Source organism: Solanum dulcamara, chromosome 5 (assembly GCF_947179165.1).
Source record: "Solanum dulcamara chromosome 5, daSolDulc1.2, whole genome shotgun sequence".
Lineage (NCBI taxonomy): Eukaryota > Viridiplantae > Streptophyta > Magnoliopsida > Solanales > Solanaceae > Solanum > Solanum dulcamara.
In genome coordinates, this window is record NC_077241.1 from 6,066,440 (window position 1) to 6,094,264 (window position 27,825).

Below are 27,825 nucleotides of genomic sequence, written 5' to 3' on the forward strand. Positions count from 1 at the left end.
GATCTAAATTGACATCATAAACACCCCAACTTTAAGAATGCACCCCTTTAAAGGTGTCTAAATGGCCACAATGAAAGTTGAAGTGTTCAACAGCTAGTGGAAGCCAAATTAAAATGTCTATGTATAATGTATGATGCCTTTCTTAAAATTTTATTAAGAAATACTTTTGGAGACGATAGAAAGGATGAAAATCTGGAAATAAGTGCAAGTCGTTGTAGAGTAATTTGTTGCATATGAAAAGGCTTGTGCAAAGTGCTAACTTTGCTTTCATTGTATCTTGCTTCTTTTGGTTTTTTTTTGTTTAAAAAAACAGTTTATTTAAGGTACTAGTGACAGTTATTCATGAATTTGATATATGAATCACACAATTTATTCTCTCTTTAACAACAATTTAATTTAAATAACATAAGAACAAATAAGAGAATAAGTTTAAATAAGTACTATAGGGAAAGAGTCTTCAACTATTATAAAGTCTTTTCCAGCTATTATATAGTAATTGCTTCTTCATTTAAGAATGAACCTGTTCAGAATGCAATTAACTTTCCCATTGGAGTAATAATTTACCCATAACAATAACTCACAAAAAATATTACTATACAAGTCATCTACTAACTCAAAACAGATATTACTATACAAGCTCATATACCTTAATAGATGCTTCAATAATTCCACCAATCGATCGATACAGCTAGGGGCAAAACTATATTAACTCACAGAGTGTTGTGTATAAGATTTGGATTACCTAGAGATTTTGAGTTTGAGTTTGAGTTTGACGAAAGATAAGAAAGTTTTGGCAATGCATCCATACTGTCGCTTGAACTTAGGGTAGAAACATCAGCAACGAACTCATCGAGTGTCTACAGAAAAATGTGAAGAAACAAAAGTTTCAGATTAACAATTTTATTTGTACTTTAGCAAAAATTCTTAGAATGGAAAAGAGCAATAAAAGGAGGATTCCATGCCAGAACGCTTGAAATGTGATGCCTATATCATGTGTAAATAATTTGAATTCAAAATGTAATTAGGATTCGCATAAATATTGTCTCAAAATAATATATATATGTGCACATACCACATCAAAAACAAACTTAACCTACACTGACTGTACATCTTTTCTGCGGGTAAAACAAATCACCATTGCAATTTTGGTGGTCCTAAACATGAGCAAAACTGATTTCTAGTTAAAACAGCAACCAAGTTTAACTAACCTCGACAGCTTGTCGCAGAGCATGGCACATTTCTGCAGTTGCCCGCCTTTGAGTGACAACATCATCCTGCTCTCGCAACAAATCTTCAAATAAGTTTTCCCTGTGGGCGACTCAAGGAGAGGCAGATAAATGATGAGAAATGGTTTATAACTTTAAGTGAGAAGTAAGCAAGGTAATTCTACATGATCCATGACTCGAGAGAAATCCCCCAAAAAGGGAGAGAGACAGGTCGACGTGCTGTGCTGGGTTTGGCAGTTATAGCCCGTGAAAGTACTGGTTGGGCTGTCCATATTAGTCAACTATCTAGAACTTCTACCATTTTCTATCTAGAAAAAATTTATATCAAGATAGTTGAAATCAAATAATGCAAAAAGCTTACCAACAAAAAGTGGACAAAGAAAGCTTGCTCGAACTCATCAATCAAAAAAATTAAGATGGAAACCTAAGACAACAACCAGAAGCATAATTGACTCAGGTGAAAGGAACTCTAACCATCCGATTAAGCAAAAGCACAACCTGAGAATGAGCTGTCTGCTTATGAGGAGGTACTCCTAATTTAAGTAGGATCATATTTTCAGATTCTTTAGTATACTGATTACAAGTTTAGCAGGGATGTCAAATCAATCTACGTGGGATTTATAAGAAACGAAAACCAAATAATTTTAAATATAAACCCTAGTCCAAATGAGCATACCGGTACAATTTCTCTATGAACGTGCCAAGAAGGTTTCTCTTAGCATGATTGACCTGGAGAAAAGCAGAAGTGAGTGATGACAAATGGCAAACACTTGCAGAGGGCTATACACACAGCGCAAAGGAAAAACATACACAAAATTGGCTACATAATACATGTCCAAGGAGTTAAACAGAGGGGAAAATACCAGATAATGCATGATAGCTTTCGGAACCAAATCCTGTATATTCCTCCTCACAATATCATAGTAAGATGTTATGAGTAGTTTCGTCACTATAATCTCGACTTGATACTCTGTTTCAGTCTCTCCAGGCCTCAAGAACGGCGGTGGCTAAAAAGAGAGTGAGAATGAATTACAAATATAAGATATTTCATGGCCATGTCTGCTGTTCCTCTCTTTTATGATACGTACTTGATTAGTATGCACTTACATTTTTCAATTGTATAACAGGGGGTGCCTGATCAATATCATGCACCACTTCAGCAGCATGTCTCTTAGATGAATTCCCTACTGATGATCCTCGGGTTCCAAATAGGGAAGTAACACCCCATGTCCTTGTGGTTGAGGTACCTAAAAGACATTTTGTAGCAGCTTCACATGTTGCTATTACAGAAGGAAAAGGTTTAGCACACACTAGTGTTCAAATAAAAAGTTATTTTGAGGCCAAGATCTTGGTAAAAGATCCTAGTCTCTGAATTTATTTCATATATAAAAAAAATCCAGCGAAGGGGAGCCTTGGAGTAACTGGTAAAGTTGCTGCCATGTGACCAAGAGGTCACAGCTTCAAGCCTTGGAAACAGTCTCTGGCAGAAATGCAAGGTAAGGCTGCGTACAATAGGTCCTTGTGGTCGGGCCCTTCCCCGAACCCTGATCATAGCGGGAGTTTTAGTGCACCAGACTGTTCTTTTATGTAAATCTAGCAAAATCATGTGTACCATCAAACAGCAGTTGCCTACATAACGTAACTACTTGCACTTTTATCAAATACATCAGTCAGACATGGTTCTTACCATGACACTGAATGTGCAAAAATTTGATTCATTGTCTGGAGAACAAAAAGAGTTCTGTGTATCCTCAGACCATCTCACGATCGAACTTTATTCTCTTTTGTTACCAATTAGACACAAAGTCAAAATGAGATGAATAATATGCGTCAGTGTTTGATTAATCATTGAGGAATTAGAGATAATTCAACTCAAAAGCTAGACAACTCACTCGAGCATCGTTAGAATTTTATATATGTTGGAATTATGTGGTTTACAGCATGGAAGTTAAATATCTAGAGAATCAATTCTGTGGCTGATTTACAGTAATTAAATCAATACAAATCATAAGCACATATTATGTATCAGTTAACACATTCAACACTCCCTTTCAAGTTGTAGCCAGCATTTCATAGGCTTCAAACTGGTTGCAAATGTATAAAAGCCAAGGTCCTTGGAGGTATTTGATAAGAGCATTTGACAGTTGATCATTTGATCCGATGAAGGTGGTGTCAACTCAGCCAGACTCAATCTTCCATCTCAAAAACGAAATTCTACCTCTATATGTGTTGTTCTTTCGTGAAAGACTGAATTTGCGGAAATGTGAAAGTATCTTGAATGTCATGTATCAATCTATTGGAAGCACACCTTAATATTTGGAGAAGTTATTTCGACCATGAAAAAAGCTCACAGGGTGCAAATGCCATAACTCAACATTTCTTGCCTTTATTTTCTCTAGAGATTAGGTTCCCTCCCATCATAATACAACATCCAAAAAGTGGTATGTCTACCTGACTAAGAATCTGCCCAATCACCATCAGCATCAATGTCAAAACTCATAAGTGACCCTTGTCTTCAAATAACCGTCCTTGTCCTGACGCTCTTTTAATGCATCTGAGGATGTGGATTACTGCATAGCAATGACCACTAAGCTGAAATTTAATTAACTAATATACCACACTTACTACGACTGAAATATTTGATTGTATGATTGTGAGATAATTCAATTTGCCGACCAGTCCATATTTGTTAAGAGCCTTCCAGTTGTCTCCACCTATCCAGAAACAACTTTAACATTTGGATCCACAGCAGTTTTGACAGGTCAGAACAGTCTAATATGCATGTTTCCCCTAATATATCCAAAGCATACTTTCTTTGTGAGATAGCACTGTCTATCTTAAATTGTGCTAACTTGAAGATACGTATGTTGAGCCGCACATCGGAAATGGGAAGGGATTTTGGAGTCTTTATATGGCTTGGGCAATTCTCACCTCTTGAACTAACTTTTGGGGTTGAGATAGGCCCAATGTCAATTTCTTTATAATGGTATTAGAGTGGGGCTCATCCCAATTCATGGTTTAAATACAAATCACTAACCAATCTTGTATATTAATTAATACAATCAACAATAATTATGCACAATATGTCTCTTCACAAGGGCTAAAGTTTAAAATTTGATCATCTTATTTTACATTATTATGAACTTGACAAAGACAAGTTCAAAAACTTTTATGTGCCACTCTCGGAGTTCCACATTTAACATTCATGAGTGTATTGAGTGGGAGGCACATTTAATGGCTTCTACAACAAAACATGATTCTCTCAAAAGAAACTCAATCTTCTATAGAAATAGCAACCTCATGGATACACCAAAAAGACACTAGAAACAAGAGACTATTTTTGAAATTTTACAAATCATGGTCAACCCCTTCAAACGTTATCCTACTTCTCTCCTTCCATATAACCCACTAATGGCTAATGGGACAACTTTCCATGCTCTCAGATTCTCTTTTTGCTCTCCTGAAGGTCCAATTTTGCCTTTCTAGGCTTATTTTCAACCTTACTACTGGAAGTACAAAGTCTTACAAAAAGATAGAAGAATTAACTTGAATAGCCGCGCTTAAACTAAAAAAAGCATGTTTATATATAATATATGTATAATACATGTATAACATGCATATAACCCATGTATAATCTGTGAATAATTATTTTTACCAGCTAGGAGAAGTAAACAATGAATCGGGCAAGCTATTTGTGTCGATCACACAAAGATATGCAAGCTTTACATAGATTTTGTGCCATCAAAAAACAGCTAATTCTCTCTGTCGACTTTAATTATTATAATCCTTAATTATCTCCACTCAAAAAATTAAACGGACTCCTCTTGGCTTAGATTTTTCTTTTATTAAATAGAATATAAGAAAGAAGAAGAATCTTTGAGATCTGCAATCATTTTCCAAATCCTTAACTTCAAAACATGGTATTCAGTTATCAACTTTTATTTACTTACAAAGTCACCAAAGATGTCACAATGGGATTGCAAGGCCTCGAAAATACATCAAGTATATATGAAAGCACAAACCACAAAAGCTGCAATAAAGCAACCGTACCAAAAGTTGAACGCCTTAGGCAATAAATTGTTCTTATCTAAAGTTTCAGTAGGCCTCAAAAACCTAATAGGATGCCTCAAATACTCTAAAAAATTGATAATGATTCATATAGCCAGGAGAGTGAAAAAAATCACAAGAAAAAAAACTCATTCCAACAATCCAATGCAGTGATTGAATCCTTTGTGAACCAAGAAGCCACATCATAGATTGTTTAAGCAGTTAAGCAAGTGAATATATTCTATTAGTGTAGCAATAAGAAGTGCTTCAAAATGAATCACCAGTCATTAAGATATCCAGATTAACTTACTTCTCCACATTGTTGCTTCAAGCCTCCCTCCCCCCTCCCCAACCCACGTACCAAAAGAAAACTCTAACCAGCCTCTTTTCAATGTTTTGCTCTCTTCTATTCATCTTGCTTTATCAGCAACAAAAGAACAGTAGATGAAAAATAGGGAGATCAGGCGTGGGAAGAACTTCAAGAGGCATGGCAGTTTAATAAGTTTGAAGGAGCTTACCTGCTGATGCCGCTCTAGCATTGTCAGATTGAGGTCGACCCACCTTAAACAGTAAAATGCACTAAATCAGCAAGGATTTTTTAAAATATTAATAACAAAATGATGCACGTAATCTTATAAGCAATAGCTTTTCTTTTTCATTATTGATAAGTACAACTTGGATATGTCAAGTTTTAAGGGAAGTATGAGCATATACTCTCAAAACAGCCCTCTTGCACTGTATTAAAATGTAGAAATAAAGGACCAAAGAGCTCACATCACTAACAGAAACAGACACAGACTGTGCAAGTAATTTGGAACTGTTTTCGGTGTTGACTGATATATTGATTCTACTGTTCACACCCAATATGCACCATGCACAAAAGAGAGCGGAAATCCCCAAGAGGCATATGAAAGAATGGATAGCATTCTGACAAATAAGTTTTGTTAAAACCAAATTTTGGTGGTTTATAGAACTATTTCATTGAGATCAAACACAAGCAACCAAGAAACATAGAGCAATTAACCATGAGTTATTCTTATTAGTTCAAAACATAAGTTCTTGTGTTACTTGAGTGTGGAGTACATAGAAAGACAGCCCCATCACACAGTTTGAGAGAAAATATAGAGTAGGGAGAGTTTTATAGCCTTAAAAAAAACTTCACTTTGGACATAATCAAATATCTAATGTGACCTTGTAAAGATACCGAAATCAAGAATATGAGGCTTCACTTCATCCCCGATCCAACTAGACTCATGACTGGATCTTATAGTTCAAGGATTCCTAGATGAATCTTACAATACAAAACCGAATCTCACACTGGATATGATGAGTTAAAGAAGTTGTGCAACTCCCTTTCTTCCCCAACCTATACATGTCACATCCACTCCAACTTTCAAAAACATAGCAGTTACTTGTAAGCATTTTCTCTTATTTTCGGTCGCCTTCTTTTGGGTCTACAACTAACAGGGAACTTGAGCTAGACCTCTGTTAAATTAGAAGAGAAAAGAATAGACCAATTGAACTGAGTTGCTTGATTATACTCTGGACCAGAATTAACACTATTCACAGATGTACACATTTTTGGTAAGCTACTAACTCTAGGCCTAATTACAAGAATCAAATTGAACATAATCAAATCTCTAATGTAACCAACAGTACCATTCAAGTTAGCATCCGGACTCGGTCGTCTATGACAATCTATCACTATATATTGTCCTTTCATGAGAAGGTGGATATTGTCTCAAATAAGTTTCATCGCTTCATCTCCTCCGCATTTTAATTCTTGGAAAAGTCTCAACCATATGAACCCACACGTGCCTAAATTCATGGAACAATATTCCACCTCTGCGCTTGATCTAAACCACAAATAATTAAATTCCCTCCAATCAAGAAACAAACAATACCTCAAAGTGGATTGTCTATATGAAGGAGATCCATCCCGATCTACATCAGAATATCCAACAATATGTGTACGTCCTTTGTCCTCATACTGTAGACTTTATACCCAAGAGCCTTTGATTTGGGTCTGAGTTAAATATTCCAATGGTTGTCTCAAGGAGATTGAACAAACTGGTTACGCACGTTGACAACAAAGAAACATCAGGTCATGCTAAAAGAAAATGCATTTGGTTGGTACACCGATTTAGATGACACACTAATCGAGAAGTGGTCACTTATAGAAAAGGGTAGGAGAGTTAAAGTTTGTATCTCTGCAGCCCAAAATGTCCATGAGATAACGTAGTAGAAATGTGTATGTAAGATAAATGTGTAGTCATATTTGAATTATTTGAAACAATAGCATGAGGAAGTGCAGGTAGCATCATGCACCGTTCTATGGATGCTAATGTATGATAAATGAAGGTGGTGAGCAGTAAACAGAAATGGAAATCACATAGAGAGAAGTTATCTCAAAAGATCTACAATTAACTGGATTCAATGCAGAATTAGGAAAGAACAGAATATAATTAACTTAAAGGGGATATATAAGTGATAGTAACTAGGGGGGATTCAGGCTTAGTTACTCTCTGATTGTATTCCAATATTAAGAATGAGTCTATTAATTGGGTGTTTGGATTAGCTTATTTTAAGTAACTTATAAGCTAAAAGCCATAAGTTGGTCATACTCAACTTTTGGCTTTTAGCTTATTTTTGTACTTTGTTTTTCCCTAAAAGTAGGTTCTTAAAAGAACTTTTTGTCTTTACCAAACAACTCCAAAAATAAAAAAGAGCTTAAAAGCCAAAAGCTACTTAAAATAATCCAATCCAAATACCCTCTTAAGTTTGATTAGGGATTTGTATGACACTATAGAGATAAGTGTATGACTTAGGGAAATTATAGCTTTAGATAAACATAAATTGGTCTTTAAAGACAAATTGTTCACCTGTACCGAAATGAGGCAAGTATAAGTAGCAGAATGGACATAGATGATTCACAACCAATCCAACTAGTTCAGGCTTGAGATATAGTAAATTACTATTTGATTTGAAGGTCATTAGAAGCAATCACTGTGAAGGACATTTAATCTTTCAGTGGGCATATCTTGGGATTGAGCAAGAGTCAATTTTTAACTACCAAATATGTTGTTAGCACAGTCCCGATTTCTTAGTTTCCTTAAATGCCCCCTAATAGCACATTATCATCTCTTCCACAATGAGGATTTTTTTGTTATCGTCTTTCCACCAAAATTTTATTTAGCAAGAAAATCCTTCGTCCCATCATCTAGATCCTCTCTTTTCTTTTCATGGGTATTTGACAACATACTCTTCTCCATTTCTTACTCTAGCAAAATACTCTACATTTTTTCCTCCGGCAGACTCCCGTCCATTCTATCTCCGACTAACCCCATCCTTTTTCTCCTCTTTCCTTTTCTTCGTCATTTTCCTTTGCTCCTGGTTATACACATTGAAAGCAAGACCTTACTTTTTATTGCTGTTTGCTGGCTACCTGCACCATCGTTGATGTACTTGCTCCTCCCTGATGACTTTTAGCACCGGCCAACGACCGCTGAAACTCCATTCCACCTACTTTCATTGTTTCTGAGATATTCTTTAGTTTGGAAACTCTGCGAGATTCCATAATATTGGTCGAGAGGAGAGGTTATTTGTTCTCGCAGTCCTTTTTCAAGCATCAGCTGGTGGTCGCCTCATTCTAAGACAATGTAACAACAATGATGGGGAAAAAAAAGAGATGGGCATGGAGAAGGAGATCACAACTAGTTTAGGTTAAAAGACAATAAAGACCCTCTTATTGATTAATCATTGGCGCACTATTAAAGGCATTTAAGGAAAATAAAAATAGGAACAATGCAAACCTAATATAGCCATGTTTTCCCATCTTACCACCGAATTGGAATCTCAGATTAAGACTCCAAATTTTAGAAACTGCACTGAAACTTGGAAGTAATTGTATTTACAAAGACCAGGAAACACTAATTTGCCTACTAAACAATTCCAAACATTCAGAATGCAATATGACTTTACATAGAATAAACCAGACTCGTTTACCAAAAATAAAATAAATCCAAACAAATCTTGATCCTTTCCAAAGTTATCTTCAAGTTTCACAAGTTTTCAATAGTATAATTCTATCCTCCAACTGAAAATTTCAGGGAAAAAGAACATGAAGAAAAAAAAGTCTATAGATTATACAACCAGAAAAACAAATGGAAAAACACCAAAACAACAAGCTCCCAATATTTTGGAGATCCATTAAATTCGCTTCAAGTATTTTGTAGACTGCAAGATTACCATAATACAGATGAATACTACCCCCAAAAACCTCAAAAGCAGACCAGCAGTACCTGGCTAGGTAAAGCACCATTCAGAAATTTGGCTACAGTTGCTATGCCTGTTTTTGATGCTGGAACCTTATCAGCATCATTTCCCTCCTAAATTGTCACAAGTCACATGCAGCAATTAACGTTAGAACCTAATGACATCCCAGGGTTTGGAAAAGCAACTGGGTCAGTGAGCAGTATTGACATAATTCTTTGTTTTATATTTGTGAAACACGAAGAAAAGAGAGAAACCTTATTCTCAAGAAAAGAGAGGAGGAACCTTACTATCAAATTAACAGCATACAAAGTGCTCCATAGTCTATTGGCTGCATAAAAACTGTAAATTCCCTCACCACTGAGAATCCCAAGGAATTATCTCCACTATAACTATGGTTATTTTTTTTGACAAGATATAACTATGGATATTCTACACAACATTCGACTTGACTACTACTCAAGTACAATGTATGTACGCGTATTATAACACTTTCAAGAAAGTGACAATGATCTCAAAACATTTGGTCCTCTCATGCAATACCAACTCCAATGCTATATTTAACGCAACTTGATTGTCAAATCAATTTCCTCTGTACTAACCTTTCTTATTTTAACTCAAGCAACTAATTCAACCACATAAGCTCACTTGTATCCAAAGGCATAGCTCTATTTCAAGTTTTGCACTTGATCTGGCAACTGGAAATTATATGTCCCTTTGCACTTTTTTCAAGATATCATATTTCCACCAATATACATGATCCATATGTGTACCATCACATCTAGATCTATTTCAGTATGTGACCAGATAACTTTTAACTTAAATATTCTCTCAACTTTGGTATAGAAGTCCCTAACTCCAAATATTGTTTACATATAAAAAGATTCAGACCACTGATCCTAATGACTTGTCACAAGGATCCAGTAAAAATTAACTACACTAACAGCAATAGAAATATTAAGATGTGCAATGTTAGGATCACATATCCTAGAAGTAGCTTGATGTTAGGATGCATGAGTGAGTATTTGGTCAACAGTGAGCATGTCAGTTCACTCATGATATGTATATCATATTTGCTTTGTGAGAAGCAAATCTTAGCTGGACTGAACATATATGCCCAAAAAGTCATCTCGCTTTTTAAGTCTGGAACTGAGTAAAGAGGTGTCATTTTAGTACTTCAATCTCGTCCTGGTCATCTCCTATAATAAAACGACCATCCACAGAGACAGCAAGGACAAGACCCTTTCTTAGAGAGTGTTAATAAAAAAAAAAGGAATGGTCTGACTCGCTAATTCAAACTGCAGAACTACAGAACTGATGCATCTAAACCAAACTTGTGAAGATCTGTTTAAATCCTTAAAGAGACTACAAAGTCAACTAAGTCTTCCTTCGAGCAACAAAATTAGGTGGTTGCTCCATATAGACTCAAATGGTCACACACGTCAACATGGTGCAGAGGTCACACACCCTCACGTGCTGGGCGTGTTGAGAATATAATAAAGTAAATAAAGGTGTGTTTTCTCTAACAGTTAAGCTTTTACATGAGATGGGCACACTATCACATACACAATGTGTACATGGAGTAACTATGTATGTGAGAGGACAAACATATACACAAGAACCGAATTATATGTTGGTAATGTTATGTACGTACACATTGTGCATACTGTGCATGCTAGATTGACGTTATGGACTGTATAAACATCATGACACATGCATAATTTGGATAATCATGACATTGTTTATATAGTTATATATATGATGTGATACATGCATGGTTTGAATATTTATTCATATTGGATATGTGGGACTCTGTTGACAGTTGACAAGCATAGTGTGATTCATTTCTCACATTATGGCTACAAGCGAGATGTGATTCACTTCTCGAAATAAGATATCGAGCATGTGATATCATGTCTCAAGCTATGATTATGAGCCTGGTGTGATTCATGACTAGGGTGCATGTGGAATGGATCCTCCCTCATGAGTCACTTGTTGTAGTGAACCCATGGTTGTGCGCATGCACGATATTAGGCATGTTGGTTGACTTTACTGACAATGGTGCATTTTATATGTTTTACCCTTGTTAATGGACTTTGGGACGAACTCAACCCCAAAAGTTATCTCAATAGGTGAGGATTGCCCAAAACCATATAAAGAGATCAATTTCTCCTCATCCCACCAATATGGACTCAACACACACACACACACACACAGGGTTGGACATCTGAAGCTTGGGCAATTTAATATCGGGACCCAACATAGGTGATCATGGTGTGCGTTATTTGCAGACATCATAGTATTGATCGACAAGACATGCAATGAAGTTGACGATAGACCAGAGATTTGGAAACAGACCCCAAATTCTAAAGGCTTCAGGCTGGGCAGGACTAAAACAGAGTGCATAGAGTGCAAGTTCAGCGTCGCATCGCATGAGAAGGATGGGGAAGTGAGGATTGATAAACAAGTCATCTCCGGACACTAATGTATCAACTAATTTAGTGCTAACGTGGCACTGATGGGACAATTGTGGCACGTGACTTGACGCAAAGAGTGACGTTCCTACAGGTGGCGCATAGGATGTCTTTCTGCCTCTTTTGATGATTGTGTTATATACGTGAAGTAGAAGACCCTGATGTGATGAGTTAACTTATTTGGCCACCAAATCGGCACTGATATCAAGGCAATAGTGCACTTAATGAACTTCACCAGAAAACATGTTTAGTATATTCCAATATTTCCTGATTATTGAGAACTCTATAGAATATACACAGAATTATATATAATATTTCACTTCTCATGCGCAAGCACATTGTATTTACACATGAAACAGAATCAGAGTTGGTGGTACCTGCATAGCCCTCAATTCGTTTTGTGCCATATCAACCGCCTTTGTCCCACCAATAAAATTGGGGTGCGACGAATTTATATAATCCATCTAAAATAAATTAAAGAGTTGGTTGATCAGAAATAGGAATCAAATCTTTTGACTCCTATAAATAAGTATGGAGTGTATAAATCAACCATTAAGTACAAAAACTCGGGAGAAAATTGACAATACAGCTAATTTGACTTTTTACTTTTCAATAACAGTCCCAGGTAGACTATAAAAGAAAGGAGAATAAATAATCTCAACATACAAAATACATTTATAGGACATCAGTTTTCAGCAAATTCATAAAAATGAGATACCATTCATCCCAATGAAAAAAAACCTTTCAATTGAAAAAAAACTGAATCGTCATATTATATCCATTCAAAATCTTGAAACATCACTCCAAGTGGCAATCAGAATATGGACCCAATATACTTATTCATATCTAAACAATTTTTAGATCAGTTATAAAACTAACAATGTTATATGGATGGGAGTGAATGTTAGGCTGTTAAAGTACAACATATCCATACGAGTGTCTGAAGGATGCGGATTTAAGATGGATGTGTGATCAACAAGACAAGTTGAAAAATAACCACATTCACCAGAAGGTGCAAGTAGCACACATTGAGGATAAAATGAGAGGACGTCGCTTGAAATGGTTTGGTCATGATCCTACGATGCACAGGTTTGCAGGTGTGAAACCATGGTATGTAAAGGTATTAAAAGGAAATGAGGTAGACCTAAAATCATCTAAAAGGAGATTGTCTTTAGATACCTGCGATCTCTTGGAATCATGCAAGACTTGGCGCTAGATACGGCATAGTGGAAGAAAAAAATCTTTATAGGCGATACCAATTAATTAGGAATATGTATGTTACTTTGATTTGCTGTACTTGAGCCGGGATTCTTCCGGAAATAACATCTCTACCTCCACGAGGTAGTAGTAAGGTGTGCGTACACTCTACCCTCCTTAGACCCCAATTGAGGTATTTCACTGGGAATGTTGTTGTTGTTGTTGTTGTTGTTGTTATGTATTTTTGCACGTTTACTTTGGGTCCTATATATTTTAGAGAGTCTATTAGCCATTTTTAGAGATTCTTATGCTAAAGGAAAACCTTCTAGTACTCTTTATTTTGCATTTTTATTCTAGATAATGTTGGCTTGATATCACTTAAATGAAGAAAAATGATCAGTAAGGATTCATATAGCCGACCCCAACTTGTTCCGGATTGAGGTGTTGCTTTCGTATGTCTCTAGAATTGTTGTCTTCAAGAGTTTATCCTAACCATCTAAGAGAAAAACATCATAAGATATATGAGTATCTACACTCTGTGACCTGAAGAATGTTTTGTTTACAGACACTACTTCAAGCAGAATGGTCAAACAAATATGCAATCAGAGATCAGATACCTCCATATCAATAAGATTTGTTATCATTCTTTCAGCGGGTTTTACATCATCTCGTAGAAACCTTGTGGTGACATCCTCTAGTCGCCTTCTTAAATCTGAAAAGCGCCGCATTTCAACTGTCTCACAAGCACGACTAATCTGCAAGAATATTTAGAAGCACGTCCAACTGAATATCCATTGTGCCGCAAGGATCTCGTTTGCGAGTGTTATATGATACTCATGACAGATGAAACCTAAATATTGAAACTGTAAAAAGCCATAATGGTCAAATTATCACCTTTATAAGCTCATCATAGACAAAACGCAAGCACTGGAGGCTAGGATCAAGCAGCCTAGATATTTGTCGTCTAACCAAAACTTCAAATGGGACCTAAAACACTTGTACCATTATTATCATCCCAACGATTTCTACAATATTAAGAATTATAGATGCTCTGCTTGAAGCGGCATGCACCTCTGGCACAAATAGCGCATTTCTTGGACCAGTTGCATTGTGGATAGCTATTCTTATGTCCTCGTCACTTAGATCTTCACAAGGATCAACTTCCTACAGTGACACAAAAAGCAACATAACTACCTGATGTAACATTAAAAGCTTACTGCTACTGCTAAAAGCCATCAGAAACATTAGTAAGTATATAAAATCATGTGGATATCTAAAGCAAGAAATATCAAAACAATATTGGACTTAGCCCTTCACTAGAGAAGTTAGTCCATGAAAGATAAGAAGCAGCAAGAAACTAATTGAGGAACAAAAATTTGCACCTCCAAGCTCTTTACAAAAATTGACTGGAATATGTGGTGAATCCGTGCTCCCCCTGACAATTCTTTTGTTGTCATTGCTTGACTCTTACCATCCACCTCTGCAGAAAATGCTGTTTATCACCAACAAATGCAAGAATGTTAGAAGCAACAAAAATTCTATGCCCTCTATCTTGACTTCATTAACCTACTTTGACAAGCAAAATAGTCCAAGACAACAACATAAAAATGTGTAACTTATTTGTTAGAATGTTAAAGTGGTTGTGGGAAGAACTGACGAGACTGTAAAGATGTTTATAAAAATTTTAAAAAAGGAAAATAATACTATATGTTATTTTGACCTTTTAAAATTGCAATTTTTACCACTTCAAGGAAAAGATCAATCTTTTCAGACAGACGGAGAGTAGGCCAACCAAAATGAAACAAAAGAAGTCAAATGAACTAATGTTGCTACAGATTAATAATTGCCTAGTTTCACCCAGGCAATCTGGGAAAGAGAATATGCACATCTAAAGTTAAATCTATGCTATCGTATTTGAATAATAAGCCTTAATTTTCACGTACAAGCCAATCTGGTACATACATATTAGACTCCCACTCGGTATGTTGCTCAACATCGATAAGACCATGTTGAAGACATAATTAAGTAAGGGGAAAAGGGCCTGATAAACCATCAACTTTGTCATATAGAGCTGATAGATCCTTCAACAAAAAAGTGGCTCACATATATCCTCGTCGTCCGACAAATAGAGCATATTTGTCCTTTCCGTTAACAGATTCAATATTTACTAAATTAAAATATTCAAAAATTGTCACGTGACTATTAAAAATAACTCCCACCCATTTGTTTTTACCCCTCTAGACCCGACCAGACCAGACCCAACTGGATAAAAAAAAATCAAATCCCCTTTTTCTCTCATCTCTACTACTGTAAAGAAAATTCAGAATCAGAAAAAACAAGAAAGATACTTTTGGTTCATTCATCTTCTCTTGATTCTTACTGCCTTTCAACAAAAAGAAAGAAAACATCGTTCAGTCCACTTGATATCCTCTGTATTCCTCTGTCTTAGCAGGTTCTCATATATGAGTGTGAGTTCTATGTTTTATTAGTTCTCCAGAACATCTTCTCGTGATTCTTACTGCTTTTCAACAAAAAAAGGAGTGCATTGTTCAGTTCACTTGATATCCCCAGTATTCCTCTGTGTTACAGCAATAGAGATCTTCTTTTTTACAGCAATAGAGATCTTTTTTTTTCGTTTTCTTGTTTTAAATTGCAATTAGGGGTGGGGTTTTGTTAAAAGAACACCATTTTCAAAAAAGCACCAATTGTAAGGGAGGAAAGAAGAAAACAAGAAGTGGGTAATTGCTGGAATTGTGATTCTTGCTCCTTTGAGATCAATTTCAACTAAGCCAAGAGAGGATTCTGAAGATGAAGAAGAAACAACTCCAACAGCGAGTGGTTCAAATATACAGGGAAAGACTTCCATGCCCGTCGGAGCCGATGAAACACCGGCCGACGAGGGAGTAGTCTTTTTTAGTTGGGTCAGGTCTAGAGAGGTTAAAAAAATGGGTGGGAGTTATTTTTAAAAGCCACATGGCAATTTTTAAATTGAAGAAAAAAAACTAGATGATTTTTTAATTCAGTAAATATGAGTCTATTAACGAAAAGGGAAAATACGCTCTATTTGTTGGACAGCGAGGATATATATGAGCCACTTGTCTTCGTAAAAAAAATTATGTGAGCCACTTTTTTAAGGAGGGATATATCAGCTCTAAATCGCAAAGTTAAGGGGCATATCAGCCCCTTTTTCCTCAAGTAAATAAAAGAGATCTCTAACAGCTTAAACTTTTAGATGAGATGGCCTCCATTCAAATTCTTGGTTTACCAATGTTTAATCCTCATGTTATATTGTTCATGCTCCAAATATCCCATCTTGGGCATGCAGGGGATTTTATTTTTATTTTTTTTTTGGGGGGGGGGGGGGGGATAGGAAAGATCGACACTGAGAAATTGGTAGGTCTCTTTATCTGGTCTTAGCAATCCTCATCTCATAAGCTATCGTTTAGGATTGTGTTAGGCTCAAGATCCGTTTCTTTATCAAGAGTGTTAGTCTCATAATGGTTGTAGGATGGCTAGGTCTCTTTATATAATTTTTGGATATTCTTTTACCTCATAAGCTACTTTTTCGGGTTAAGTTCCATCCAAGATTCATTTCTTATCATGGTACCAGAGCAGGCGGAGTTCTAGGTTCCAGTCTCACTGTCGCCCATTATTGAAAAGGATTTTCACGTGTTTGGCTCTAAAACCAAGCTCGCACGTTAGAGGACATGTTGAAGACATAATTAAGTAATTCAAATATATTCTCTAACAAATTTTAGATGAGATGGTCACATATTTCAACATACCATATTGACGACACACGGTTAAAGTATAAATAATGTAATCATCCTAGTAACTCAAAAAGTATGATGGCAAAAGAGAAGCTCCTGAAAGACATAAGGAACTAGCAAACTGCAATAAAAAGAAACCTAGATACTTCTCACCTTCGGAGTATTTTGTCAGAATATTCAACAGCATCGCTCCTCTTTCTCCCTGTCCCATGGATGCAACAAGATAATCAAGGGTGTAAAGTTAGTGTCAATGCCATACTTGTCTCTAGTAGTGAAATACATTGCTCCATCCATATTTTGGCATCTTGATTCAAATTAAACAATATTCATTTATCTATGATACTATCTGATTAAGCATCTCTTTTAATCATTCTTTCCATGCTCGACATTGTAATTCATAAAGAACCACTTTCCAGCCAACGGGCTTAAAATAACATCATAGCAGATTGTTTTTACTTTTGATTCCAAAGCCTCCCCATAAGCGCATAACTCTTTTTCAACAGCAACCAAATGAGAAGTTAAATCGGTCTTCAAAGTGGGGAGAACATTTCGAATATGCTGCTCCAGAATCTGAAACAAAACAAAAGTACCTTAAGCTTAATGCTGTTATCCAATACTTTTTAAACTTAACACACAGATTTATATCACAGGAAGATAAGTTAATGATCTCCTTCTGGATTGATCGTCAAACAGGATATTTCATGTCTGACATCTTTATTCCAACTTTCTTAGCATTAGGGTAAACCAAGCTACCATTTTACGATTGCATCAATCTACAGAAAGGTGCAGAAGATATTGTTAACATGAATGCAATGCCCACAAGAAATGAAGGACAAACATGAATTCCATAATTCCTAAAATGTGTCAACAGTCCAGAAAGGACAAGTGCCTTCTGAGGACAATTGCATTAAATCCAGCTACATCTTCCAATTTTGCCTTACAGCAATGCATCTAAAAATGCCTTTTAAGGCATTGAACAACTTCTACTTATCTACAGTATGTAAATTAAAATAATTTAGAATCGTTGATATGAAAATGTGACAAGTGTCTCCGTCCTTTCTCCATCAGTTTTTGCTCTAACCTGATTTAGCTTCTTTGCCAACTGAGGGATTCCACATCGATCAGATAAACCACGGTATACCTTCAAACAAATGCCAACTACCATGTAAACAATGTAAAGAATTACAAACAAACAAAAAGATGAGATGAAAAATAGCAGACATGTACATGATAATCACGGAAGAATTTCTCCTCATAAGCAAGTGCTTCGCTGATAGGACGATTGTTGTTAATATCCTGCAAAGCACCCATATTATCGTACTTGGATTTATGTGAATTCTAAAAACCATGTAAGTAACTGATGTATTGGTGAGTAAATGTGAAAATAGAAAGGAATTAGGAAAAAACCTCTCATTGACTTGATCAAACAACAATGTACAAGTAGGTTACGAGCAATATAATAGATAATCAATCTCTAAGCTAACAAGATAGAAAAATATTTTATAACTAAATAAAGAATATCCTAAAGTATCCTATAGAATATTTTATAAGATTTCTTCTTCAAGTACATTAGATCTAGACATGTTTGAATCTAGACATACATTCTCTGATATTCTACCATCTCCCCTCAAATTCAAAGTGGGGAAACCAACTTGAGTTTGTTTATGTGTTGCCTATCAGCTCTAACAGATCTCCTATATCCCCCAAAAAAGTTTGTTTACACCAAAAATAAATTGTACTTTCTCTAACAGCTTAAACTTTAAGATAAGATGGTTACACACTTCTACAATGCAAGATACAAAATCTTAAAGAGGATCCTTCGCCTCATGATACACAATACTTTGATGTAATCAAGAAAAAAATTAATTGCTTTCGATGATATGAAGTGAGATAGATGCTGTAGGTTAGTAGTCTCCTTATACTACTAAAGTTCAGAAAACTAATGGAGCTTTAGTAGAACAAGCAAATGGTTGAATACAGATTCTAGAATATACCTCTTGACAGCGGTTGACGACACCGATATAACCTAAACGAAGTGGAATAACTTTTCCAAGCAGAAAGTTTCTCGCATCGGTGCCCTTATCCATTATATCTAGCTGCAGCAAAAATACAATAGTAAGATCACACCGCTTTTTGGTGATCACTAAGATGCTAATGAAGACATAGCTGCACAAATTTCCTTTTTCATGACATAGTTTTCTTTTGGAAAGTGAAGGAAATGCTCATTAACCTCCAATGAACAATTTGAAAACTAACCTTAGTTATTACACCAATTGTACGTGTACCTGCCAAATAATTTATCAAGTCAAGGCACTGGATGTGAAAGATCAATCGATTTCATAAATCAGACACACATATTTTGTCTGTGTGTATGCGTGTAAAATGACTTAAGTACTAAAGCAATAAGTTTGAACTAATGCAGACAGCTACACCAGACACCTACCAGTTGGATCCACCTCTTTGGCCAATTGTAGTGCATCAGAATTAGCCAAATCCGCATTTGCAGGAGAAACCGCCAATATGATTGAAGTTTCTTGTTTTATATAGGACATTATCATATTTCTGATCCTTGCTTCAATATCACTAGGTTGGTCACCCACAGGAACTTTAGTAATTCCAGGTAGATCAACAAGAGTTATATTGAGAACATTGGGAGAACAGATTTTTAACCGAATTTGTTTATCCGAAACACCCTTGTTAACTCCCACTTCTTTTTCTGTTTCAGCCTGCACTAACCAATCATTATATTCACATAAAAGGCATGAAAAAGATGTAATTCCAAGTATACTGACAAGTTCAAATTTAAAGAAAAAAAGATATCTTTAACCTAGTTGTCAGAAAGAAAACAAAAAGAAGTTGATAAGCATCAGTAAATGAGATGAACATCCTATTTCCAGGCATGAAGCTGCATCTCCATGAGCATGCAGGAACTTCTGAATGTCTCTTGCCTAAAAAATCTCACATAAGGGAGTAACAGACAATTCCAGTTTTATTGGTGCCCCAACACGTTTAAACTTTAACGTAGCCTCAAATATGATTATGAGCCCGTTTGGATGGGCTTAAAAAAAGTAACTTTTATGTATGAAGTGCTTTTAGAAGTTTAAAGTGCTGAAAGTTATTTTTATAAATAAGCAGTTGAGTGTTTGGATAAAAGTGCTTAAATGAGGAAAATTATGTGAATTTTTGGTTTAAAAGAATAAAAAGGGTAGTTTGGGAATTTAGTTAAAATATAAGGGATATAAAAGTAATTTCCATGGTCAAAGAAAATGACTTTAAGCACTTAACAAAAAAAAAGTTAGGAATCCTAACTTTTCATTTTTGACTGACTTTAAGAACTTTCTGGCTTAAAGTTAGCATTAGGCAAACACGTCCAAAAGCTGAAAAGGGGCTTTAAGTTGGTTTTGACCAACTTAAAGCCAATCCAAACGGGCTCTATGATATAAAATAACTCTCTTTAACTTCTCCACAAATTATCTTCTTTCTTTTCTTCCATTTCCATCCAATCTATTCCTGCTAATTATTTTTGCTCCCACTTGTCACTAGTCTCACTATTTTGAGAAGCTCTTAGTAAACATTCACCTCATAATCTCATGGAGGAAGTTGTTTGAAAGGGTCTACAATCTCTTCAAATCATGTAGACTTAGCAAAAAATAGAAAACATTTAAAGTAACGTATTTTTTTTCAATGACTGAGAAATTTGCCTAGGGCCAACCTTTAGAACCAACCGTAATCTTTGAAACTCAGATAATGGACTCGCACCTCTACCCTTCTCCACTTAAATACCAGGCTTAGTTCGCATAGCGTATGGCTTGAACATGTGACCTAAGCACAAGTCTCTCAACCTTTGCCACTTGAACTAAACCATGGGACCAACTAGTCAGGATTAAGGCTTTGCTGTTACACTTACACGCGATCCAATATTTACCGAGAATATTTTTAATCCGCTTAGAGACATGAACATTAATGTAGGAATAAGATCGAGATTCCAAGAATCTTTTGATCTTCAAAACCCCTTAAATGCTCTAAAAGACAAGTTAGTAATAGAGCATAATTGATATAGAGACTCATATAGTCAACAAAATTAGTTTGAGATTGACACATAGTTGATGGAAGATTCTTCCTGCAGCCTGGTCTTCCATCTTATCCATGGATGGCTGCTTTTCCATATAGAATGATGGATGAATATCCATGGATATACATGTGTTGTTGTGGAAACAACACGAATAAAATTGGGTTGGAACTGAATAAAGATACAACGCATGGGGTGTTCATGGTTTGATGAAAAACCAAACTAGACCAATTAGAAAACCCGACATTTGGTTTGGTTTGTTTTAAATTTTATAAACCAACAATATTTGGTTTGATTTTGATTTTAATAAAAAAATTTAAAAAACGATAAATTACATACATAAATTTTATAATTATTTAAAAATATGATATTAGTTTTTCATAAATAATTATAAATATTTATACATGTTTATCATTAATTTGATTGTAGCTTACTTATTTCACATGCACTACAACACTTTTAAATTTCATTTCTTAAAAAGTATGCTCAAACCCAATACTCAAAGCCTATTTGTCTATATGTGGTGTGTTGTATTGCCGGTTTTCCTTTTGCTAAGACATCCATTTACTCTTCAATGTTTTTCCCCTTTGATTTTTGATTTTTGAAGTGTTGAACATTCTATTTAAAGTTGTATATTGGTTCTATGGATCTTAGACATGCGAGATGGAGTAACCTCTACAGTTATGCAACTTAAACATGCTAAAACTTCATAACAGTGTTGAAAATAATAGAAGATTCAGATACATTTATCTTTGTCATAGTAGAGAGAAATTTGTTGATTCACAACAACAACAACAACATACCCAGTGAAATCCCACAAGTGGGGTCTGGGGAGGATAGGATGCACGCAGACCTTATCACTACCTCATGGAGGTAGAGAGGTTGTTTCCGAAAGACCCTCAGCTCAAAAGTCACAGTTTCAAGTACAAGAGAAAATAACAATATATATAGCATAATGAAAATAAATAAATAAATAAAAATAAAAATAAAATGCAATGCAAAATTTACAAGAGAAAAACAATAACTATAGCAAAGTACTGCGATTTTTCAAAGGCAATAGCAACACAACTATAAAGGCACTTCTAGACCAACGACCACCCTAAACCGCCACACGGCAAGACACCATTCTATTCCTACTAGCCTTCTACCCTAATCTGCGACCTCCACTCTTTTCTATCTAAGGTCATGTCCTCGGTGATATGGAGTAGCGCCATATCTTGTCTAATCACCTCTCTCCAATACTTTTTCCGGCTACTCCTACCCCTTCTCATAGCCCCCAAATCCAACCGCTCGCACCACCTAATTGAGGCGTCGACACCCTCCTCTGCACATGCCCAAATCATCTCAGTCTCGCTTCTCTCATCTTGCCGACCACAGATGCCACTCCCACTTTTCTCGAATAACCTCATTCTTGATCTTATCACTCCTAGTGTGTCCTCACATCCATCTCAGCATCCTCATCTTCGCAACATGCATCTTCTGAACATAAGAGTTCTCTACTGGCCAGCACTCCACTCCATATAACAACGCTGGTCTAAAAACCATTATGTAGAACTTACCTTTAAGTTTAGGTGGTACTTTTTTATCACACAGGACTCTAGAGGCTAGCCTCCATTTCAACCATGCTGCCCTAATGCGGTGCATGACATCATCATCGATGTCCCCACTACTCTGGATGATGGATCCAAGATATTTAAAGTTTTCTGTTTTGGGAATAGATTGGGTGACAAGACTCACTTCCCTGCCCTCTTCATCCATTGCAACACTAAATTTGCACTCCAAGTATTCTGTTTTGATCCTGCTCAATCTGAACCCTTTGGACTCCAGCGCTTGTCTCCAAACCTCCGACCTATCATTAACTCCGTCCCGAGTCTCATCAATCAAAACTATGTCGTCTGCAAATAGCATACACCATAAAACCTCCTCCTGAATAGACCGTGTCAGCTCATCCATCACCAAGGCAAAAAGAAAGGGCTCAGCACAAATCCCTGATGTAGTCCCACTTCAATAGGAAAGTGCTCTGAGTCACCTTCCACCGTCCTAACCTGAGTCTTGGCTCCGGCATACATGTCCTTTATCGCCCTAATATACACCATCAAGACACCTTTAGCCTCTAGACACCTACAGAGAACATCCCTCGGAACTTTATCATAAGCCTTTTCAAGGTCAATGAACACCATATGGAGATCCCTTTTTCTTTCTCTAAATTTCTCCACCAGTCTCCGCATAAGATGGATTGCTTCAGTAGTCGACAGCCCCGGCATGAATCCGAACTAGTTCTCTAAGATTGACAATCCTCTCTTCACCCTCATCTCCACCACTCTCTCCCAAATCTTCATAGTGTGGCTTAGTAGTTTGATACCCCTGTAATTATTACCGTTTTGGATATCACCCTTGTTCTTGTACAATGGAACCATAGTACTCCACCTCCATTCATCAGGCATCTTAGCAGTCTTTAAAATAACATTAAACAACTTAGTCAACCATTCCAAACCTGCCTTATCAGTGCTCTTCCAAAAGTTCATCAGAATCTCATCGGGCCCAATCGCTCTCCCCCGCTTCATCCTGCTAACAGCATGTCTAACCTTCTCAACCTTAAAACACCTGCAGTACCCAAAGTCTCGAAGACTATGAGAGTACACCAAATCACCCAGTACAATGTATTTATCTTCCTTTTCATTTAGGAGTCTGTGGAAGTAAGTTTGCCACCTTTGCTTGATAAAGGTCTCATCCACTAATACTTCACCTTCCTCGTCCTTGATGCATTTTACTAGATCCAGATCGCGCGCTTTTCTCTCTCTCACTTTGGCGAGCCTATACAATCTCTTATCCCCACCTTTTTCCCCTAACTCAACATACAGGCGTTCAAAAGCTGTCGTCTTAGCACTGGTGACCGCCGACTTCGCTTCCGTCTTTGCCTTCTTATAGATATCTTTAAGCCTATTCTTCTCCTCCTCATCCACGAACTTCAACCACTCCGTATAGGCAACCTTCTTGGCTTTCACTTTGCCTTGTACTTCTCCATTCCACCACCAATCTCCTTGACGACCACCAAAGATTCCTCTTGATACCCCAAGAACCTCGACAGCTGCTTTTCTAATGCAACTAGCTGTCATGTCCCACATGTTGTTCACATCCCCGCTACTACTCTAGACCCATAAACCATTCAACTTCTCCCCCATCTCTCGAGAAAAGGCGAGAGTTAGGCCCCCATCTAATCCTCGGTCGATCATAAAGGGTCTTCGTTCTCATGTCCCTCTTAATCTCCAAGTCCATCACCAAAAGCTTATGTTGGGTGGTAATATTTTCACTAGGAATAACCATGCAATCCTTACAAAAGCCTCTATCACCCTTCCGGAGGAGTAAGTAGTCAATCTGAGTCATAGCTACCGTGCTACTAAAGGTGACCAATTGATTATCCCTCCTCAAAAAACACGAATTGGCAATAACCAACTCAAAAGCTTTGGCAAACTCCAAGTGAGAAACCACGCCGCCATTCCTTTCTCCAAAACCAAAGCCTCCATGGACATCATCAAAACCATTAGAAGTTGTACCGATATGACCATTGAAATCTCCACCAATGAAAATCTTTTTGGTACTAGGTATGCCTCTCACTACTTCATCCAAAGCCTCCCAAAAGAGCCTTTTGACTTCTTCATCTAGACCCACATGGGGTGCATACGCACTAACAACGTTCACAAAAAGCCTGCCTATAACTAGCTTAATAAACATCAACCTATCGCTGATCCTCTTTACCTCTACCACACACTCCCTAAGATCCGCATCGACTAGAATACCTACTCAATTCCTATCTCTTAAGCCTGCTGAGTACCATAATTTAAATCCGTCCACATCTCGAGCTTTGGAACCTACCCATCTAGTCTCCTGAACACAGGCTATATTAATCTTTCTCCTCTTAAGACTCTTCACTAGCTCTATGGACTTTTCTGTAAGCGACCCTATGTTCCACGATCCTACTCTCAACTTACGAAAATCTGTCTCCCTTTTACTACTATTTCCCCGTGCCTTCACCCCCAATGTTCATTTGAAATAGTTATCTCATGTCTTACTAGTATCAATTTATCATTTAACTAGTTATAAATCGAAGAACCAAACCGACAAGAACAAATTGATGGTTACTATTTTATTTGGTTTGGTTTGGTTTGATTTTAGAAATTTAAAAACCAACTAAATTGGTTTGCTTTCGGTTTGAATCAAAAACCAATCCAAACTGAACCATGAACACCTCTGCGCATGAATTCTCCCAATATTACTCAACAACACTATTATTATTCGCCTTCAACCATGTTGAGGTCGACTATATGAATCATTACTGACCGTATCACCACATTTAAGTTCATCTCAGCCACATATTATCCTTGTATTGTTCAACAAAGTGATGACATTCCTTCACTTATTCTAAGAGTGGCAAGCTAAAGTTATGTTATATGTCTTTCTTTCGCAGTTCGCACAAACTGGTTCTTAGCATCAAATTGAAGGCAATACTCTCTAGTATCTGGTAATATTGAATCATTAAGCTCAAAGAAAAACCAAACCAACCATGCTGGTTCCACCACATCTTATTTTACTTAGTTGCTTCTCTTTCTTTTTTTAGTATGGACTCATTGCTTCTCTTACAGTTATCAATCATAGATCTCATTGTCATTATTATCAAATACACTTTAAATTCCAGGCTGAAAAGAATATTGGGTGTACTTTGTTGGTAACTATATTTTTGTGTAGCTTATGTATGAAAACTTCCCCATATTACTCAAAGTATTTTTTATTTTACCTTATCAGAAGAAGTACAAAAAGAAACATTATATGTTTTCCCAAGGGACAGCTCAATGACTCAATCCATAATCCACACCCTTTTTAACTATGAACAATAACAACAACAATATAACATGTGAGTAATCACACAAGTAGGGTCTGGGGAAGCTAGAGTATACGAGACATTACCCCTACCTTGGGAAGTAGGTCGGAAAAAAGAATTAACATGAGTGAAAAGTCATGGCAAATACTATAGAGATCATATCAAAGCATTCTGAAATAAATGTAACTACAGCAGAATAATACGATAAATCGAAATGCAAGTAAACAACATGTAATAACATACATCAAAGGACAAAAATTTCTCCGAGTAATACTACGAAAAGATAAGTGAGACAACACTCTACTACCTTTTTAACTATGAAGAAAGAGAGAAAGAAGCAAACAGAAAATATTAAGTACTACCATTTATCTATATAAAGAGAGTACAAGTTCCAGGAAGATTAAATTTCTAATTACTTCAAATGCAGCATGTGAAAAAGCAAATAAACAGAATATAGAAGCTGCAAAGAAAACTAAGGAAAACGTGCTCATAGAGCCTGGAAACTCCGATTGCCCAGCTAACTCACAATGATTTCCAGTATATGTTAGCCTAGTGGTCAATGAAGTGAATTGAGCACAATAAGATCTCACATTCAATTCCCGACAGAGACAATACTACGTGATTTCTTCCCATCCATTTTAGCTTTGGTAGACAGAGTTAACTTGCTGGTGGCTGGTAGCTACATTGACCCAAGGTGGTCACTCAAACACCCATTGTCGAAAAATTATATTGTGCATATAGAAATTAATACTGAATATATAGTTCAAAATCAAATTTTCAAAGATAATATACTAAAATTAAAAACACTCATAGCAAAATTCCTAACTTCATCAGATTTGGTAGGTCACATAAAAAGAAGCTGACCAGAATTTCGCGGCGAATGGCGGAGAAATCGTAGAATCGTTTCTCAGGAAGGTGACCAAACTCTCCCCATTCAAGGGAATCATTAGCAATTACAGCAGAAGGTTTCTTCTCAAGCTGAAGAATTAGTGGTCGTCGTGTACAAATATCACTTCCACGAGGAAGAAAATCACGGCCAACTAAAGCCTCAAGTACACTCGACTTTCCGCTACTCTGACTACCAATCACCGCTACTTGCGGCAGCCGGATACCGGTAAGCCGATCGTCGATTTCGCCGAGCGGTGCGAAGATATCCTGAAGCTTATTGATTATTGGAATCACAGATGAACCAATGAAGAATGAAGGATGTGTCGATGGCAGAACGTCGTCTTTTGAGTTTGAGTTCTTCCCCATTATGATTTTTTCAATAGAATTTTGCTATAATTTTGAGAGATGGAGAATGGAGTATGGAGATGTGGGAAGAGAGTGATGAAGATTGTTGGAAAACAAATTATTCTCTTGGAAATTTGAAAAGTTATTTGCATGATTTAAGACTTAAGAGGGAAGAAAGGGTCCAAAATGATTCTCTTAGGACTTCCACTCAAAATAGTTCATATTCTCAAAAGTGTGTGTTTTGGTACTGAAAATATTTTTTGAAAAATATTCTTTTATTTTTTCATATTTGATTGGATAAAAAAAATTCTAAGAAAATATGTTTCATGAGAAAAATGATTTTCTTTGATGCAAGTAGGGAATGTTATGAAACTATAGAAAAGAATAAGAAGAAAATAATAGGGAAAGGAGAGAAGACTTCTTATTCCTCTACAAGGATATTCATGGATTGAGACATATTCACATATTGAATTACAATGAAGGAAAACCCCTAACTAGGATTTCTAACTTTTCTCCAAAGGAATCTACATAATAGACATTCACTATAATATAAATGTGTTTGTAACACTCCCGCTTGAATATCTCTATTTGATAGATTATGTGCCTTGTGAAAATCTTACTAGATAAAACTCAGTGAAAAAAATTCTAGTGAAGAAAAAAG

The 27,825-nt window shown here is 36.4% G+C and overlaps 1 protein-coding gene across 4 annotated transcripts; it reads right to left on the minus strand.

Moving 5' to 3' along the window:
* Nucleotides 1–416: 416 nt before the first annotated feature.
* On the minus strand, nucleotides 417–27,356 carry LOC129888909 (dynamin-related protein 3A-like). Of its 4 annotated transcripts, none has more exons than XM_055963973.1 (20): nucleotides 26,796–27,356; nucleotides 19,430–19,712; nucleotides 19,243–19,271; nucleotides 18,981–19,082; nucleotides 18,214–18,282; nucleotides 18,068–18,127; nucleotides 17,443–17,556; nucleotides 17,140–17,188; nucleotides 14,599–14,708; nucleotides 14,288–14,380; nucleotides 14,111–14,203; nucleotides 13,834–13,971; nucleotides 12,397–12,483; nucleotides 5,792–5,834; nucleotides 5,584–5,679; nucleotides 2,334–2,473; nucleotides 2,090–2,233; nucleotides 1,903–1,955; nucleotides 1,209–1,308; nucleotides 417–857 (listed from the first exon to the last, which is right to left on the minus strand). In XM_055963973.1, exons 1-20 carry the CDS (start codon nucleotides 27,183–27,185, stop codon nucleotides 711–713), a joined length of 2,340 nt encoding a protein of 779 aa, XP_055819948.1. In that variant the 5' UTR covers nucleotides 27,186–27,356; the 3' UTR covers nucleotides 417–710. The 4 variants fall into 4 exon arrangements, with proteins under 4 accessions (XP_055819948.1, XP_055819947.1, XP_055819945.1 ...); XM_055963972.1 differs by lacking the exon at nucleotides 5,584–5,679 and adding an exon at nucleotides 9,575–9,661 and having other exon boundaries at nucleotides 1,209–1,274; XM_055963970.1 differs by lacking the exon at nucleotides 5,584–5,679 and adding an exon at nucleotides 9,575–9,661 and having other exon boundaries at nucleotides 26,796–27,355.
* Nucleotides 27,357–27,825: the final 469 nt, after the last annotated feature.